Source organism: Pygoscelis adeliae, unplaced genomic scaffold, assembly GCF_000699105.1.
Source record: "Pygoscelis adeliae isolate BGI_AS28 unplaced genomic scaffold, ASM69910v1 Scaffold174, whole genome shotgun sequence".
In the NCBI taxonomy this organism is placed as follows: domain Eukaryota; kingdom Metazoa; phylum Chordata; class Aves; order Sphenisciformes; family Spheniscidae; genus Pygoscelis; species Pygoscelis adeliae.
In genome coordinates, this window is record NW_008824676.1 from 3153740 (window position 1) to 3173329 (window position 19590).

At 36.7% G+C, this 19590-nt stretch overlaps 1 protein-coding gene across 1 annotated transcript in view; it reads left to right on the forward strand.

The window, feature by feature from the left end:
- LOC103916173 (vacuolar protein sorting-associated protein 13B-like) overlaps positions 1-19590 on the forward strand; it is a 197895-nt gene that overhangs the window by 152654 nt on the left and 25651 nt on the right. The window contains 12 exon segments of the mRNA XM_009323125.1: positions 7036-7143; positions 8449-8712; positions 8867-8950; positions 9118-9293; positions 9797-9967; positions 10628-10829; positions 11838-12026; positions 12460-12606; positions 13718-14001; positions 15554-15681; positions 16288-16487; positions 19012-19130. Of these exon segments, the coding sequence (XP_009321400.1) occupies positions 7036-7143; positions 8449-8712; positions 8867-8950; positions 9118-9293; positions 9797-9967; positions 10628-10829; positions 11838-12026; positions 12460-12606; positions 13718-14001; positions 15554-15681; positions 16288-16487; positions 19012-19130 (2072 nt within the window).

A 19590-nucleotide genomic window follows, 5' to 3' on the forward strand; every position in this document is an offset into this window, starting at 1 on the left:
GGGAAATTTAGACACTAAAAAATAGCACTGAGGTAATTTCACTGAAAACATATGGAAGCACAGGCTTTCCACACACTGTTGAGATAGAAGCAAATTTTCTTTACAAAGGTCGGAGAATCTTGGCATCCATCTATAAGCCTTGTTCATTTGGTTAATGTTAAATACAAATCACTGTAAGTTTAGCATGCTTCAGAAAGGCAGTTCATCTAAACAGTCTAAAGAGCACAATCCTTTGCCATTTTAGATCATACGAAATAAGTTTGTTTGAATATCATTACAAATGTTGTCATGTAAATTTTTTCAGTGATTAATTCAAATCCTTGAAATGAAAATGACGACTCAATTAAGACATCAGGTTGTCCCTATTATGCTATGGCACTTTTCTAATTGTTTCCATGCAAAACTATCTAACAGCTTATTATCCAAAGGTCAGAATAATGCCCAAGCATGGACAAACCCTCCAAGTGTCATATTCATGGAATGCTAGATGACTTCATAGTTATGAAATTATTTCATTTCTCATGATAATTCCCAACTTGCCAAGTTAGTGAATTTTAAGAACTCTGAGAGCAGATTGTAAGATAAATGTGAAATAATCCATACTTCTGGAGTCAGGGACTTCCCTCCAGGCATTAGTTCATACTTGACTTACTTGACTTACTCTTGGGGATAAAATGAGTTAGGACAAGGTCTTAGATACCACATTCTCTTACTGGGAAAGAAAACCAACTTGCACAACTTTGGCTGGCTCATGTTTCTTGTTACACAGGCACTAAGAAGCAGCGGTTGCCATGAAATACTTTATTTAACCTCTGCAAAATGTTTTTTTAGTATGGCAAGGCAGTTCAGTTAAATGAAAATAAATAGTTTTAAAAGGATTGTATTTCTTTCACATTCACATCAATAAAATTATCCGTTTTTCTTTTGCTAATTAAGCATAGTGAAATATGCGGTAATTACCCATTTGAATTATTATATAATGCTTTATTTACATTTAGAATTGGTTTTAATATTAATGAAGCTACTATAGACTGTAATTAAAAATTGTTCAACTTTTTCATGTTACGAAAACAGCTATAGCATACCAAGGATTTGGATTTATCAGGTATTGATGGTGTCCCTCCAACTGTTTGGCTTAACTTAAAGCTCCTTCCTTCCTTCATTTTCTCCCAGCCCGGATCTTCTACATTTCAGGGAACCTAACCTTTCCCTTTTAACTTTCATTCTGATTCCTGCAAGTCTTGCTAGATTGGCTAATATTTCAGTAATAAGTCTGAGGTCCGATGCTCGCTCTTCTACTCTGCTCCATCCCCCATGTTTTCCTCAGATTTCATGAGGTTTTGACCTTCCTTAGGGATAAGATACCCCCAACTATATAGTCCCTTTCAGAGTTGGGGTAAGTCCAAAACTGATGATATTTGAGGCTTTAAGCAATTCTAGCAAAAGTTGCCAGACCTCGTGCGTTCCTTTTGCAGATTTTAATGAAAGTTAGAGGTCTGTTAGATATCATTAAAAGGGAAGAGAAGCTGCATCACTCCTGTGCTCTACAAACAACACTGGCTCCTACGTTATTATTGGATCCAGTCTGCGCTCCTTATCTTGATCTTCAAGTTGCTTTGTGGGATGGGCCCCAGTTATGTCAAAAGTCATGTTTCTCTCCAAGACAGCTGTGTTTTTTAGGAGAAGAACTGGAGCATATGATACATAGGGTGAAACTCTGAAGTTAGAAGAGATCAGATCTTCCTAGCAATTTACTCAGAGTAAAGGAATTCTGTCTTGCAAGACAGTAGGCAGTCAGAGGGTCCCACTAGGGATCACAGCAAATGTAAAAACCAGCTATTCATGTGAGAGTCCCCTGAATGTATTCGGCAGAGATTGTTTGCTTGTGAATAAACAGCAAAAATCTTCTATAACATGCTGGTTGTTACTAGTTATTTTCCCCATGCTCAAACTTCGGCAGTCTCCTCTGAAGAAGCAAAGAATAATGGATCTAAATTCATTGTTTTGCTTTCTATGCAAAACATAATGTTGCATGGGGAAGTCTGCATTTAAAGTAGCAGCTCCCAAACCTTTCTCCAGAGTCTTCTCCCATATAATAACAGCCTTTTTTCACTTTTCACTATCCTTAACTTGAAGCAGCAGGTGTAGTGGGTAAAAATCAGTTCCTATGCTGATTTGGGCAATGACTTCAATGAGAATGTGGCCAAGTTACTGGTTATAAACAAAATAGATTTATTTCTTATCAAAGAAGGTAAATATGCCTGAAACAGCTATGTGCCACTTTATTGCTACTTATATAGAATCTGAGGGAAAATATCTCTATCATTTGCTTTTCTGTTCTTCTGAACATACACTTATAAATTCTTGAATAGATATTAGCAGTGGTTAGTATATTGGTAATACCTTCACTGGAACCCATTTAAAGTTTTTCTTCCCTTATTTTAAATAGTGTGCCTGCAAAGCACAACTTCTGCTAGAATTTTATAAACATAATTTTTAAAGGCAGTTGTAGATTTAGAAGTAGCTTTAAGAACCTCCTCCTTGTTCTCCTAAAAAAAAAGACTGAAGCCAAATTTTAATTTATGTTGCATCTCCAGCAGGATCATAATTCATTGTTATTTATTTCCAAGTCACCATTCTTTCAGGTATTGGGTTATATAAAGTGTAAGATGATATACAGTACTCTGTGGGTTCCAACTTAGAAACTGTGACTTACATATTAGTTATTATTGGGATATTTTCCTGTTCTCTTGTTTAGGGGTGTTACAGATTCTCTGCACAACCTTTTGTACTCTACATAATCCTCCTCAGGTCATTTACAGAACATCATCAGGGAAAAAAAAAAAAAGCTTTATGTTATTTTACACTGTTCAAGTAGTGAGAAATGTATTGTTGCTTTCCTTTGGGGTCCTGCATTCAAAATCAGTGGTTATATTGTATTATATATAATTGACTTTCCAGATAATACCTGGGGCAGATAAGGACTGATGTTACCCATGAATCACATGAACCCTCATAATTTGGTTACTGTTCCTTAACCAAAAGACTCTTCTTTTCCACAGTGTATAGAGCTAGTTAGAACCTGCGACGTTCAGGCCTGCTTTTGCAGGTTGAGTTGAGGCTCGCAACACCTCCAGGAGCTCCTGAGGGTCAGAGTTTATCTGCCAAGTGTTACCTTTTTTTCTACTAGCCAGCGTGGGGGTGATGGAAATTGCTTTCTCCCATGCTCTGTACTAGCCTTCTGTCTTACAAGGGACAATGGTGTAGAACTGGTCAGATCTCCCAGGTCCCATGAGAAAACGAAGCCAAACTGAAATTCAAACTGTTTTGGTGGCTGCTGCAGCTGACAGTGTGCAGAATGAACATTTCATTCACTGTTTTCCCAAATACTAATTGGTTTTATTGTTGTAAGTCCTAATCCTAGTCAGGGGCCACCTTGTATCCTGAAAACACAGCCAAAAAATACCGATCAACCTTCTTTAATTTTTCAATTAAAAACTGCTTTAGCTTCAAGTCTTAGAATTCAGCTGCCATCTCCAGGTCTCCATTTCTTCCATGCTGCTGCATCATCATAGCTTTTATTTTACTATCTCGTATCTTTTAAAATAACCAACTGCTTTCACACCATTAACTAGGTCCTCACTTGATTCCTCCCAGTCTCTCAGACTTGAGAGCAATAACCCTTACTCTTCCCAAAAAGCATTTTCTAGTTTCACTTAGAAGACAGATATAATCTAACTACAGTGAAACCAAGTTAACTTTGGTGGATCTACAAGCAACGCAGAAATCAAATGTGTATCACTAAGCATTTTGAGGGTACAAGCTTTAAATTACTTATACAGCTGGAAAATGCTGCCTTTTCTGGACAGGCTCCATTCTTAGTCTCATTTTTAATCCCCCATTTTAGTCTTCATGCCTTGTCATATGACACTTAGCTTTATTTACTCAGATCGTATCCTTCACTCACACATCTAGCTGAAAACCTAAATAAATTTTGAGGAGTGCATAGAAACATTCTGTGAAGAGACGTGATAAAGAATACAGCTTTTCTAGCCATTTGCTCTAGTAGGAGCAGCTTCATCTTAGTCTGCCTCCCTGAAGGCAATTTCTTTCCCTCTCAAAACAGAAATCCGTAATGGCTCAGAATTACAAATCCAAACCCCAGCAAACTCTAGACAAAACAAAAAACTCTGTGTTATCTGTTGATATGTTTCACTAACAGAAAATGCATAAATCAAATGGTTACACAAATGAGTGCCTATCTTCACATATACAATAGTCAGTCTGTTTTAAATTCTCTCTGAGCTATAAATTGTCACTTATCGCTGGATTATATTTGTTAGAATGCTTTTGAGGTTCACTGAATATTTTTTGTACCTTTTTGCAATGACTTCTCTTTTCTTCTAATATATGTACCATACTTAGCTATATTTGTTGAATTTTTTTTAAGCAGAGTGTCTAACAAATACTTAGAATTTACTTAAAGCTTGATAAATGGGAGTTACATGGCAATTACCATCAATCTGTAGTATTAGGTCAGTTTTATAACATTAGAGCTGTGCCTTCTTGAGTATCTAACACCATCTATTATGATGTTTTCTGCTAAAATAATGTTAACACCTGATTACTTAATTTTCTAAAATTACTTCAATTTTTATTTCCTGCCATATATCTCTGTATCACTTAGTGTCATTTGCTAATTACTTCTAGCCATGTTTTCCAGAATTCTCACATTTAAATAACTGATTCACCCAGAGATCCCTTTGTGTTTTCATGGAATTCAGTTTCTTGGCTCAAAAATAAACTTACGCAGTACTGAATTCTTATATTATTACGTCATTAATAGAAATATATTAGAGATCTTTAAAATAACTTACAAAGGCTGTTTCCTTTGTATGTAGCATTTACCAGTATACAAATAGTATGTTTATAAAATGAGAACTTGCCAATATATGATAATAGCTCTTTTTATTTTTCTTTCTCAACCATGAAGTTAAATGGAGACTAATCGTTGTGCTATAAAGAAAATTAGTAAGGCAGCATTTGGGAGCTAATGACTGCTCAGGGAAAGCTGACAGCATGTTCCTTGGGAACATTCAACTCGTGACCAAAGCTCTTTATACAGGGTGGGAGACATCCTAATGTTGGAGCTACATACAAATACTAATTATCAGTTATGGCATTTATAGGACATCTGTCTTTGGAGCACACTGTATTTTGTGTGCCTTCTAGCTGAGACTGACCACTTAGTACCTTTTCTCATTATTTGGCTGTCATTTCCAGCTACCAGTCTCTCCAAAGTAAACAGTTTTCTTGCTTCTCTTAGTTTTCATATGTGATGAGATTTATTCCCAGCTGCCTCTGTAACAAACTGAAGTGATTCCAGCCACTGCAGTTGGATTTTTTTGTTTTGGTTTGGTTTTTCTTTTCTGTAACTAATACTTAAGAATCAAAGCGACGTGTTTGTTTATGAGTTTGAGTGTCCTAGTGCACAGCTTCCCTCAGTGTATTCTTGAATATAAAGCTGTGCCCACGCATGTGCACATCCAGATGCATGCCCATGTGCGCACTGGCACACATTAGTCTCTGTGCTTCCAGCATAAAACTAATTTGAATCTGAATGCAACAGTCATCACCCTTGCAAATTCAAAAGCCACCCACTGAATGGATGTTATTGTTCTGTGTGTAACTTGTGCTGAGGATACCACAAATTGCAAACAGGCTACTGAGTTGTAATATCTTTGAAAGTTGTTGCGGCGGTTGTTTCTTAAAATAATGAAAAAAACCCGACATCCAGCCATTCACTAAGTCCAACTGGCCAGACCCATGGCCAGTGCTATCTCCTTCTGGAAACAAATCATGGGAGAACATAATATTTACAAGTTTCAATTTTTGCTGGTGTAAATAATCAAACTTTGGGCCTGATCCTGTTCTCAATTACTTAAATTAATTAATGACAGATGTCCAAAATCAGAGTGAAATTCAACCCTCAAGAGAGAATTCCCACAAGGCCTTTATATAACTGTTTTAAAGGACTTAAGTGATGCTTAGGCTCTGTGCTGGCCCTCTGCAAAGAATAAATTTTACCCAGAATGCTTATTGCTTTGATCCCTTATATATAACTCACATTCTTAAGTTTGCACAGCCACAAAAGATCTATACAGAGCTAAATAGCCAGATCTTCAGCTGGCGTAAATTTATGTAACTTCATTGACCTACATGGAACAGTACCAATTTTCACTACTCTGGCTTAAAGAATCTCCATGGGATAGAGGTAAGTGCGTATGGTGGGTAAATGGATGAAAGGCTCTTCAAATGATGAAAGACTATATTGCTCTGGAAGTGATTTAAGTTAAACTGGAAAAAAGCCACTCCTTTTCCGGAATAAATCACACAGGGAGTATAATTATGCAGTTAAATTTCTTCTCATGCAGTCAAGCTTGAACTTGCCACCACATTTGTGTAAGAAATGAAATGTTTCCCATCTCTCAGCAATATGCTAAATTCAACATTTAACACACATATATATGCAAGCTATACAAGTATACGTACAAATAGATTTCCATCCTTCTTTATTTTGAAGGGAAGAGTATTTGTAATTTTCTGTCTTATTCTGAAGACCAAAAACCTGGCCTGGACCTGTGCTCCATATCACCTTGCTGGTAATAAAGAGGGTGATTTCTAGAACAATTTCAAGGGCAGTAAAGAAAATCTCTTATTTCCTGTTTTATGCTCTCTAGTCTACGTAACCTTTTTTTCCTGAACAGTGGTGTGCTGGATTTTTACCATCCTAAATACACTGTTACAGCAGGTAATCTTTAGAAATGCATGATGCAGAGCCACCTTACGGTATTGTTGATTCTTCTGTTTGTATCTGCAATCACAGAATGAGTGGATCATTCAGAGAACTGGTGTGCTTAGCATTGCTGAGTTTTAAAACCAAGAATATTTGTCTGTCATGGGAATTCCTATCCTACTGCAAGGCGCTTTTTTTCCCCCAGTTATGTATTTAAGTAGTAATTGCTTTCTTTCCAGCTGTTACACATCTGTATTGAAGGCTGGGGAAACTGGCGGTGGTCTGAACCATTCAGTGTGGACAATACAGGGGCCTTTATTCGTACTATTCAGTACAAGGGCCGGACAGTAAACTGTTATCTATTCATGAATTAGTCACCTTATTATTTATTCTCTCCTACTGGGATCTTTAAAAAACCAAGTATAACAGTCTTTTGGGGGCATTTTTGGGAGTTTTTACAACTCTCTTCTTCACTTTGGTAAGGATCTTAGCATTTAAAAGCTCAATTACCACCACATATTTTACATGTTCCAGTAAACATCCCTTTGCATGGTTTGTAAGTTCTGACAGTGCTAAGTTACACAACCTCTTGCATGTTTTAAGCTCTTGAGAAGCAGAATTCTTTTTTTTTTTTTTTTAAGAAATTGTTCATCTCTTATTCTGCGTTGTAATTCAGGCCTTTTTATTGTTAAAAGAGAAAGAAGTAATGACCAAATTAACATTTGAAAATGGACTGCTGTGCAGTAACTTTTCACATACTATCTTTGTAAAGAGATCTGTAATAACACTGCAGTCATTCTGCCTGCGTTGGCGGAAGCCAGAGCATGTGGTGGACATAACATGTTCAGCTCATGGATATGGCAGAGCGCCTTATGTTGCGCAACTAAAATACAGCTGATCAGACAAGAACAGTGCCTGGCATCACTGAAAGCCCTGCTGAGATTTTGCTTGGTAGATTGTAGCTATGGTGTGCGCCCTCATTAATGAAAAGCAAATGAAGATGGTTGTAGCAGGGATACACGTGGAACACTGTTCTTTGGTATAGCTTAGAAAAAGTCAGACACATGTTCTGTGATAAACAATTCATGTGTGATGGACAGCAACAACTCTGAGTGTAATTTGGTCATTTCCTAGGTGGGTGCACTTAAATACAGATATATGGCACAGCCATTTAATGGAATTACAAGCTTTAAAACAGCAAACATACTGAAAGGTCTGGATCACTGGATTGTGATGGGAATGTGAGGTGTCAGTAGAAAGCTTTCTTCTGAAGTACATCACTGTGTCTGCTCAGAAAGGGCTCAGCATTCAGACACCATCACAGTACTCTTAAAATCCAACCAGAGCTATGTCAGCTGTGGGCAGTACTGCTGAGTTCAGTAGGAACGAAAGTGGATAATGTTACATGTTTCTTTCAAGCCCGGATACTGCCTTAGCAATATTTCAAGTGTTTTAATGCCTAGGTTTCTATGAAATTGCACATACATTTGGCCAATAAAAATAATGTTTTACCATTCACTGCCTTCAGCAGTGCTTGGGAAAATCTAAAATAGGGAGATTATTCTTGTACAGGTTTTCACTCTATAATTCAATTTTGACCTTTCTTTTTCACAATTGTTTATGTATGAGCTGCATATTTTTGTGTGTTTTAGATCCTAATCTGTGGAAGACAGACAGTCTGTAGTTACCTTTCCGAAAGTATTGAACTGAAAGTGGTTCAGCATTACATTAGTCAGGATGGACAGGCCGTTGTTAAAGAACACGTCAACTGCCTTGCAGCCAAGCAGAAGTTGCCTTCATATGTCCTAGAAGACAATGAGCTCACTGAGCTGAGTGTGAAAGCTACAGGAGATGAAGACTGGTCCCGAGACGTATGTCTAAGTTCTAAACATACAGAACACAGCACTGTCATTCAGGTACAACTAGAAATAGGCATATGGAATATAGCATAAAAAATGTCTGAGAGAACTGGGGACTTTGCGTTTAGACTTCTAATTGATATGATGAAATATTGAACATTATCATCCTGAAATAATTTTAGTGTAATGCTGCTGACCTCTCTGCATACAGGTACCATCTTCAAAGAGTTCAATTACATATGTGTGGTGCACAATTTTGACTTTAGAGCCCAACTGTCATGTGCAGCAACGATTAGTAAGTACATTTAATGTCTCTGAAATCTAAATGTTTATGCCTTGCATGTCATATAATAAATTAAGGGCAGAATGACCCACTTTAAAGATTTATTAATAGCTTGTTTCAACGGTTGTAATACTGGAATAAAACTAGCCTTAAAGTGGCATATTCTTTTCTTTTTGTAGATTGTTTTCAGCCCTTTTTTCATTGTAAGGAGCCATCTTCCAGACCCAATTATCATACATTTAGAGAAAAGAAGTCTGGGACTGAATGAAATGCAAGTGATTCCAGGGAAAGGACAGGAGAAAGCACTGCAAAATATAGAACCTGATCTTACACACCACCTGACATTTCAAGCCAGGTAAAATACTCACTTTCCTTGAAAATGGTTCATTTGTACGGAAAAGAAGGAATAATTTACACTTCAATTTCTGGTGCATTTTTTCCAAGACAATGGCATATGCAGAGGAGATACAACAGAACAAGCATATGTGGCCTGAAATGATATGATAGGAAATATTAAATTTGGTATAACTGTCCTAAGCACATTGGCATTTGCTTGCTTAAGCAGTCCACATTTTTGTGTTTTGAAAAATAAATTCATAAATGACCTGGAAATGTTTTTTGAGAATACTGAAGAGTTTCTAAGGTCTCGGACACAAAGACCATTGCAGTGTCATAACAAATTCATGCATGTCAGTTAAAGCTCAGGAACTTGTTAGACATCGTAACTTGATTCATCCATGATTACCTTGAGAGTGTTCCTACGGCAGAGTACGCTTAGAAGGCTTCATTAAAGAAAATGTTAGTGCTACTAATGCTTGATCTTGTTGTGTAAGTGACTGAATCTGTTTTCAATGACAGGGAGGAAGATGATCCATCAGAGTGCGCAGTCCCTATCTCAACCACGCTAATTAAACAGATAGCGACTAAATCCCATCCAGGTGGCAATGTCAACCAAATACTGTCCGAGTTCTATGGCACTGCTAATCCTCCCCAGCCTGCATGGCCATATAATAGGAAGGATTCAGACAGGTAATTCTTTGCTAAACCTTCTTCATGGTTGTTGCATGGCCTTTTCAAATAAACTGAAATCACGTTCAAGAAGACTGTATGTGATCAACGTTGAATATGTTTTCAGTAATTACATGATTCCTGTATGTAAGCTGCAGAATCTGTTGCAGGTGGGGAAAAAAGTGAGGTCAGCCTAGGGGCTGCCCTTGATTACACTGAGAAGATTGCATCAGCAAGGATTAAAAAAATTGAACCAAAAAAAATGCACCTTCTTTAGCTCTAGAGGCCGTTGTTTATTCAGTAGCTGTGTGTTTCAGTATAGAAACAGGGAGTTGCTGTAGGAGGAATTGCTGAAAAAAAAAATGGAAAAGTGATTTTATGACTACAAAAGTCATGGGTTTAGTTCCGAAGGATAGTGGTAATTTTGTTAAGGTGTTTCTTCAATTGACCAAATTTAGGTTGAGCTTATGAAGTTAAAAATATGTCTTTATAGCCTACATGTAGCTAGATCTGTCCGACAGCATCTCAGTATGTTCCAGAATGATAAGGTAAGAGGAGATTGTTTTTCTATTTCAAATCCAGAAAAGCCTTGCAAATTTCTGAAAATGACAGCTTATCATTTGTAATCTTGAATTCATTATTCCTTTGACTTTCTCTTTTTGTTTATTTGTTTTTGAACAGCAATGAACAACTCTCCCAATGGGATAGCCCAATGCGGGTAAAGCTGTCAGTGTGGAAACCGTGTGTTAAAACTCTGCTGATAGAACTCCTGCCCTGGGCTTTGCTTATCAATCAGTCCAAGTGGGACCTCTGGCTGTTTGAAGGAGAGAAGATCATTCTTCAAGTACCTACTGGGAAAGTAATTATACCTCCCAACTTTGAGGTAACTTTGCTATTCACGTTAACAGGCACAGTTCTGCTAAACATTCTGATTCTGAAGAACGGTTATTAATCCAGATGATTCCCACTTTCCAGTCACTGTGTCTATTAGTCATATGATGAGGAGCAGAAATAACAATAGAAATTTGCCACGCTGACTGAGCCACCGAGTGGGTAGCATGACATACTTGATAGCAATGTCTGAAGAACAACATGTCTTAAAGATGCATAGTTAAAAATTGTCTGTAAGACACTGTAGGAAGGAGACCTGCATGCCATCTGATTCAGCAGCCTTCTCTCCTTCCTCCCAATTCAGCCAATGAATCCGCAACATGGACATAATGTAGCAGCCCAAGTAAATTGCTATAAAGGCCAAATACAGACTTTGGCCCGTGCTCTGCCGACCTATCACTTGGGAAGTGTGTTGACCACAGTAGCAAAGCTGACAGCCTGGAAGGAATGTTTGGTTTGGGAGTGTTTTAGGTCAAGTTGTTTCATAGCTCGTGTGCTACCAAGAAAGGTTTGATAAATGAGATATGGTGAATTACGAACAAGGAAGATTCTTTAGGATGCCTGCCTTCCTTAATTCAGAGCTTTGTGTAATGGATCTTCTCACACACCTTAGCTTGGCCATGCACATGCTTTTTTATTACAACCCCAATATTCTCTATTTGTGAAAGAATTAAAATAATTTGATACAGGAGCTTGTCAATTCCAATTGGACAATCTGATACTTCCTGTTCATTTTGCCATCTTTTTTCCCCCCATGTATGTCTGTTAATAAACAAAAGGTCTGCCTATTAACATGTCTCAGTGAGACTGGTCTTGATTCCACCGTGAGGGTCAGTCCCATATCTGCATTGTGATTTCATGTATCCTTGTACCACATAGAAAGTATCAGAGGGAGAAAGGGAGGAAATGAGATTGACTTCATACTGGAAACTATGCTTAACTCTAGTAGAAGTGTATCAGAACTGTCAACAAGTGATAATCAGTCATTTTTCACTTGCAGGAAGCTTTTCAGGTTGGAATATACTGGGCAAACACTAATACTGTGCACAAATCAGTGGCAATTAAACTGGTTCATAATGTGACGTCCCCGAAATGGAAGGATGCCGATAATGGGGAAGTAGTAACATTGGATGAAGAAGGTTTTGTTGAAGCTGAAATAAAACTTGGTGCTTTCCCAGGTCATCAAAAGGTTAGAAGAAAATTATCATGATTTATAACTTTATCATTTAAAAAGAAAGTCATATAGCAGATGAAAACAATCAAATGTATGCAGTGTGAAAGCTCCTCCCTAATTATGTTAATACGTGTAAAACATAATGAGAGTGTAAACAATATATGAAGTATAATTTAAAGAATTAGATTGCCAAAAACATTCTGCTCAACTCATCAAGATAATACAATATCTGCTGGAAAAAGAATTAATGAATTCTCAGTCTTGTTTGGAAAACATTGACAGATGCAACTTCAAAAGTATGTGATGTTAACTTCATAACTCCAGTTATGAAGTGCATGAATACAGGCAGGATTTCCACAGTTAAAAAGAAAATGGCAGTTCTGTCACTCTGTTCAATACCTTTTGTGGTTTTGTGTGTGACCTCATCATAGTTTTTATTATTTTACAGTTGTGTCAATTCTGCATTTCTTCGATGGTTCGACAAGGTATACAAATTCTACAGATAGAAGATAAGACAACATTAATCAATGATACATCATATCAAATCTATTATAGGCCACAGCTTTCTATTTCCAAACCCCACTCAGGAGAAGAGGTACAGCACTGTGGAAACTGTTTTTGTTTGTCATCTGCGATACATGGGTGTTTAGATTTGTATGGTCTCAACTGCATATAGCAGAGCTTGAACAGAAATCCTTAGACATAATAATGATAAAGTATTTTACATCATCTTAATTTAAAATACAGAATCCTGGGTAAATTCAACTCCAATAATTAACTGTGATCAGAAATCTGTGCAAAGCAGGAGATTCTTGCACATTGCAGAATTAGTTCTGCCTGTTCTCCATCTGTTCAGGCACTAATGGCCATTTCTATAAAATAGGCAGCGTAATCCGTAGTAGCTGTTGAAATTGTTCTCAGAATTTTTACTGAGTTCGCGTGTAAAAGAGGTATATTGGCCTGGCAGGCTGAAAACTTTTTGTTATCCTTTTGGGAAGATTCCAGTTATCTGAACAAAGCTGCAGAACTAGAGACGTGCCCGAAGTTTATGTATTTCAGCGAACTGCATCAAATCATGCATATTGGTTTTCTAATAATCACATAGTATATTTAAGAACTAGCTTACAGGAACCAAAACGTATGCATGGTCAATATATTTTAATCAACCATTTATACATATTTATTGAAGATTACATTTATAGTAAAATATGTGGAAAGAATTCTCAGGGTCAAACTTGCTAGAGGAGTTGGCAGATAAACAAATTTTTCAAGTTCCCTATTTCTGTATTCTTTTCCTTCTGCATTAGTTTTCTTCACATCGGTATCTGCGTTTGTGCATTGCGAATTTTGTGGCAGTCTAATGGGATGGTGAATTGGAAGAATGTTGAGGCTAAAATCCATTCTTAGTTTTTTGTCTACAAATGGATTTTCTTCTCACAGTTATGTTACAGTCATGTAACTGTTGCTTTTGGTAAAGTTATGTTGTGCAACTGAGAGTGGACTGTAGATAACTGAGCTCAGTTAACTGCATAAGTATACCTGAAGACAGAATCTGGCCGAATAGCTTTTAATGCAATGGACTTAGTGCGACCTTTAGCTAGTTGTGGTCAATTGGCTACTTGAGACTGTTCTGTGCAAGGTCAACATGAATAAACTTCCTGTTAGGAGCCAGCATGTCGTGCTACCGCCATCTTTTTTCTTTCCAGGACTTCCACTCATCGGACAGTACGGTGTTCAGCATCAGTCCAGCTGGGGCACCACCCAGCAAGACGCTGAGCGCTGTGCCCTGCTGGGACCTGATGTCGGACACCAGTCCCTTAACTTCAGGGCCACCTCTTAGTGAAAAACGCATACAGCTGAGTTTCAGTCCAGGCGGCTGCACTGGGAGTTGTGAGCTGTGGAGCCTACCAGCTGTCATTAAACAGGAGTTTCCTAGACAGAGCGTGGCGGTGCCCACAGGGGTTTGTAGTGAAAGTGGATTTTGTACCAGGTACTGTATACTGAACAGTCATGAATAATGAACTTTGCTTGTTGCTATAAAGCCTCAGCTAGTAACAAACCATAAGAGATTAATGCAAAAGTCAGAGTAACACGTGCCCCCTGTATGTAAAGGCAAGTCTTACTTCAATTTAAAAATTGTTAAGTTTTGATGGTTTTGATGCTTTTATTGTAACTGGTTTAATGTTATGGCCATGTACAAGCTGTACAGTTTTTATAATGTATGGGCTGCTATTTTTTTACATGCATACAAAATAAGAGCATGAAAAGTTTATATTCAAGGTTATGGTCTCTTAATTTCTGGGTAACAATTTAAGAGTTCAAGGACAGCGTGAAATAATACAATACAAAAATTTAGGTTTTGTTTATAAAAGGTAAAAATATATTTTAGTAATAATAATAAGAGGATAAACAGGAAAAGCAAAAAAGGGATGAAACTATTTTGAGACTACAACAAGGAAAGATTTCCAAGTTTTAAAGCTTGAAATGTCCAAATGTGCATTCCACTTACAAACAAATGCATCCAGCTAGTTAAAAATAACAGTCCAATGACTTGTCAGATGCCCAGCTTTAATTCTCAGACCTGATATCTGAATCTATTCATGCTTATGCTGGTATAAACAAGCAACAATCTGCTGAAATTAGAGAAGCTACATCAGTATATATTACCAGCCATATGATCTTTCTCTTGCCTGAAGTGCTTGATATCATTCAAACCCTCATACAGTTCCTCTGCAGAGTCTAAGAGGTTATATTGTGGATACTAAAGATTCTCACACAGACTTCAGATGAAAAAAACCTTAAAATGCGAAGAACAAGGAAAGGATTCCTTATAATTCTGAGACAGGCATGGAGGATCTCATGTTCCTAATCAAATTTTCAGACTGGATTTTTAAAATCCCCATGAAGTGAAGTTTTTTAGAAATAGCCAATAAATTTGCACAAGAAAAAAAAGAATTTGTGTTTATGTATGAAGACATTTCATGTAGCTAATGAGTAGAACTAAATTAGTTTATTTTCATTTTGGAAATTTATGTAGTGATGATCCATAACACTAACATTTGAAAGGGCGATAGCATTGTGGATCATTCCAGGGGAGCAGTCAGTTACAAATTTATGTGTTTGTTAAAAATATCTTTCATGTGTATCAGAGAAGTATGCGTGCAAATTCTTCTGGAAAATTTTAAAGATTTATGTTGAAAATTTGGGCCTACAATCTCATGTTTTTAATTTAATATAAATCTCTGCTGGCTAGGGCTCTCATCTTGCAAACACACGTGCTGAATTTAACTCATGAGTAGTCTCTATGAAGTGATTTCTTCTCTAACGTTGTTTTTCGTGCTATTTCCACGTGTTCTTCTGTTTAAATATAATTCTCAGAGATATGTACTTGCCTAAATGTATATAAATATCTGTGGAATTGGAGCTCGATCATAAAGAATCTTACAGATGCTGGTTTCGAATGTTTTTAATTGTCCGGAGTAATAATATGTAAAGATTTCATCCAAATCATGCATAATCAAATATATCTGCTTCTGTTTTAGAGCTATAGCACTGACTTACCAAGAGCATCTTGGCGTGACGTACCTAACACTTACAGAAGATCCTAGTCCTCGTATAATTATCCACAATAGGTGCTCCATTCCATTGCTTGTAAAAGAGAACTTCAAAGGTAGGCACTATGCAGTAATTAGAAACAGTGCACTGTTGTAGTATAAATTATTTTACTGTATCTCCAATACAAAGTTGAGTTCAGTATGTGTTTTGGTTACAACAAGAACTTGACACCCTCGTAAAGGTCTATCTCAAAGTGAGAGACTCTGGAAGATACTGAAGCCTGGAAGCTAGTGGAGCTAATCATGAGGTCAGGAGTATGAACTCACATGGCTCCAGGCTTTTGGGTCTCCCTGGTTCCAGCTGTCAAGGTGACTTGGCTGTAGGAAGCTAGTAGGCAGTGGAGTTTTGTTGACATCAGTTCAATCCCATGGAACATTTAAATCTCCTCAGATTTGCAAATGTAACACAAAACATATTGCCAAAATTCCAGTTACAGTATGTTAATGTAATGATCAGTGGAACATTATTTGTGTACCTCTTAACGACATAAAAAAGAAAAGGAAAAAAACCCGAACACATAAAATTCCAACCAATAGAAAAGTAATGTTTTTATTTATTAGTAATATTTCAGACAAAATTCCTCATTTGTGTAAGCATAGGTAGTTTTGATTTAATACAGGTTTTAGAAAGCCCTAATCTTGTATATTTTATAAAATTTCAGATACACCAAAGTTTGAAGTTTATTGTAGAAAGATTCCAGCTGAATGTTCAGTTCATCATGAACTTTACCATCAAGTCTCCAGCTATCCAGATTGTAAAACAAGAGATTTGTTGCCCAGCATTCTTCTGAAAGTGATGTCGTCCGATGAATTAGTAAATGAATGGAGTGATTTTGTGGACATCAACAATCAAGGAACACAAGTAAATTGTTATAAACTATTTCCTAGTTCACAGCATAAGTGGTTGTCTTCCTGACCTGCACAGTATATTGTTCCTCTGCAATAAGCATATCCTTTTGGTTGGTTTGGGGTTTTTTTATTTAAGTCTTAGGAGCTCTTCTTCCTAAGTCCCTTCCTGTGGAAGTTTTAGAATACAGACTACCTTCTTCAATGGCTGTTTTTAAAAATAGCTAGATCAAAATTACAGGCTTTCTAGTGCTGAATTTTATTACTTCTTTTTAATCAACCTGGTGTTCCCTGGAAAAATCAGTCCTGAAAATTTCTGGCCCTGTAAGCAAAGAATCCCACAGGATCTAGGAAAATCCTTCTATTTGGTAACTTAATTATCACAGGATTTTTATCTTTACATCTTGTAGGAATCATCACTGTCATTCTCCCTCTGTGTCTTCATAGAAGGCTACACATGTCATTCTAAAACACGACAAAAAACCCTTTTCTTTCCTTCTGTTATTTTTCTCCTGTTCTGAGGTAAATGAAAACTTCCTTGACTGGAGTAATTCTTTTTGATGGGAATTTTTTCCATCTTTGAAGTCATTAGTTTACATGGAATCAACATAAACTGCTTGGCTCTTTGAAAGAAATACTAGTTTCAGATGTTTTCCCTGGGGACCAATCACAAAATGCTCTTGATTATTGAGTGTTATGTTATATAGCAAGTAGTTCAGTTTCATTCAGCAAGCCAGTCAAGCAATGCAAGGTTTCAGATTTCAGTCATTAATGTTATGCCAGACCAGGGTTCTTTATAAGTATCTGGCTCCTAGAAGGAATTAGATGCTAAGACAACATTTGGGGATCATTGTCTACTTGAAGAACTCTTCAAATAAAAAGTGTAGCCTTCTGTTATTGAAGTTCTAGGGTTTACATGTAGAGAATTTCCCCAGGATTTCTCAGTCAGTCTTTCTCTTAGAAAACTATAAATACAAGTAAATAAGGAATATGCTAATAGCTTCACATACAACTCAGTTTAGATTGTGAAATAACTGGGTTTTAGAGGATCTTAAGTAATTTGTACTCTTTCTACCTAGTCACAGATAGGTGGTACTTATTCTATTAGAAAGAAAATTGTATTAATTTTACTAAAATTAAGCTATTTATCTTTATCATCAGAATCATCTGAAATTGGAATTAAAATGACCAATCTTTAGGATCAACAAGGGTTTTTTAGAATAATGAGGGTGTATTGAAAATTGAATAAATGTCCTTTTTTCTCCAATTCCATCATGCAGGATTGCGAATCTCTTTTAGATAAACCAAGGATTAAAACTGATGTATCGAAATTAGAAATTCTCTTATATGTAATTCTCAGAAGAATAAGACATAATTAAATTTTGTTCATCAAATTATCTGTACAAGGTTATCATAAATAGTGTAACAAGAATCAGTTTAAGTGCTGATTCTACTATACTTCCGAGTGCTTTTCCTTCTGGTGACTTGTTGACAGCAGTACAGATTCTTCAAGACAAACAACTGTTTATTTTACCTGTGCTAGCCCATTATCTTTGAGTTTTCCCTTGAGTTTGCTTTCCTTTAAATTATAGCTTCTGTCATTACAATCTAGTAAACAATTGTGTTGATAGTAGCCCGACAAGAAAACAGAAGCCAGCTTGCTCTAACAAGGGCTGCTGTGAGTTTTCCAAACGTAAAAAGACCTTGATCTTTTATATTCTGGAAAAACACAAAACTTGCACAGAAATATTGCAGAATTAAGCTCCAAAAACAATACATCATTTCTTTAAGTAGAACATTTATTCCTAAGGACAACTTCTTCAGAATGAAAGTTTGCACATCTGTAAGCAAGACACAAACCTGTTGTCAAGTTCCCATTTTCCTGCCATTTCAGACATTTTACGCTTTCCAATAGACTTTTGCCATTTCTTTGTGGCAGCACCTTGCTTGTGAAGGTGTTCTCACCAAACCAGTTTAGATGGCTTAAAAATGTTTTAAGTGTTGAGTTGTTAAGCAAGTCTTCACGAATCCAAAATGTTACTTATTTTTTCATCTTCATGTGTTTTGCATCATGCTATCAGCCATTCATCTAACCAGCTCTGAGCTAGGGCATAGCAACATAATGTTTATTTAGGGTTTTTTTTCCAGAGGAGAAGGAGGGATTTTGCAGAGCTCCAGGAATATGCCTTTCTCCTTAATTCAAAATCACAAATTAAAATTTCCTATTTATTCTTTTTTCATATAACCTCCACCCTCCCCAGCACGTCTTGCTTATTTCTGGAGAAGTTGTTTCTTATTAAAATGTATTCAGTTATACAGTTAAAGGATGAGGTACAAATTTCATCTTGCTGTACAACTGAAATAAAGTATCAGAGCTGTTATTTTCTGAAGTATTGAAATCTGTTTCTGTTTTTCCTGAACAGTATCACGATTCAAGTAAAAGATCTTGACCAGAAGGCATTAATAGGATTAATTCAAATTATGATGTTGAAAATAGTAATTTCAGTAGCATTCCATACGTTTCTAACTCTCTCCACTAGATTGTGTTCTTAACTGGCTTTGGCTATGTTTATGTGGACATTGCCCATCAGTGTGGAACAACAGTCATAACGTTGGCCCCAGAAGGAAGAGCAGGACCCGTCGAGATCAACCTCAACAGGTACATAAAGCACATAAAAGATGATAAAAAGCACTGCCAAACAGTGCTGAAAGGTCATTTGGCTTTCTAAGCGTTAGCTGACTTACGAACTTTGGCTTAACTGTTTGTTTTGTTTAATACTGCTGCATGCTCTGTGGCATATGTTTAGACCATATGTTATGCTTTGTATATCACAGTTAAAAAAGGACAATCTAACATCAAAAGTCATGTCACTTTAGGGTAAACACTAGATGTCTGATCCGAAAAGAAGTCCTGAATTGTTCATTAAAAAAAGACATCTTCCATCATAATTAATTTTGAGTGTGTTCATCAGTTTTAAATGTATCTAGCTAGGTCCTGCCATCTGTAATCATACAAGCTCCCACTAAAATTGGTAGGAAGCTTGATGTGCAAGGGCTGTAGAAATAGTTTTACAGTCAGTAATTATCTGTACTTGATTATAACACTCTTCTTTAGAAGA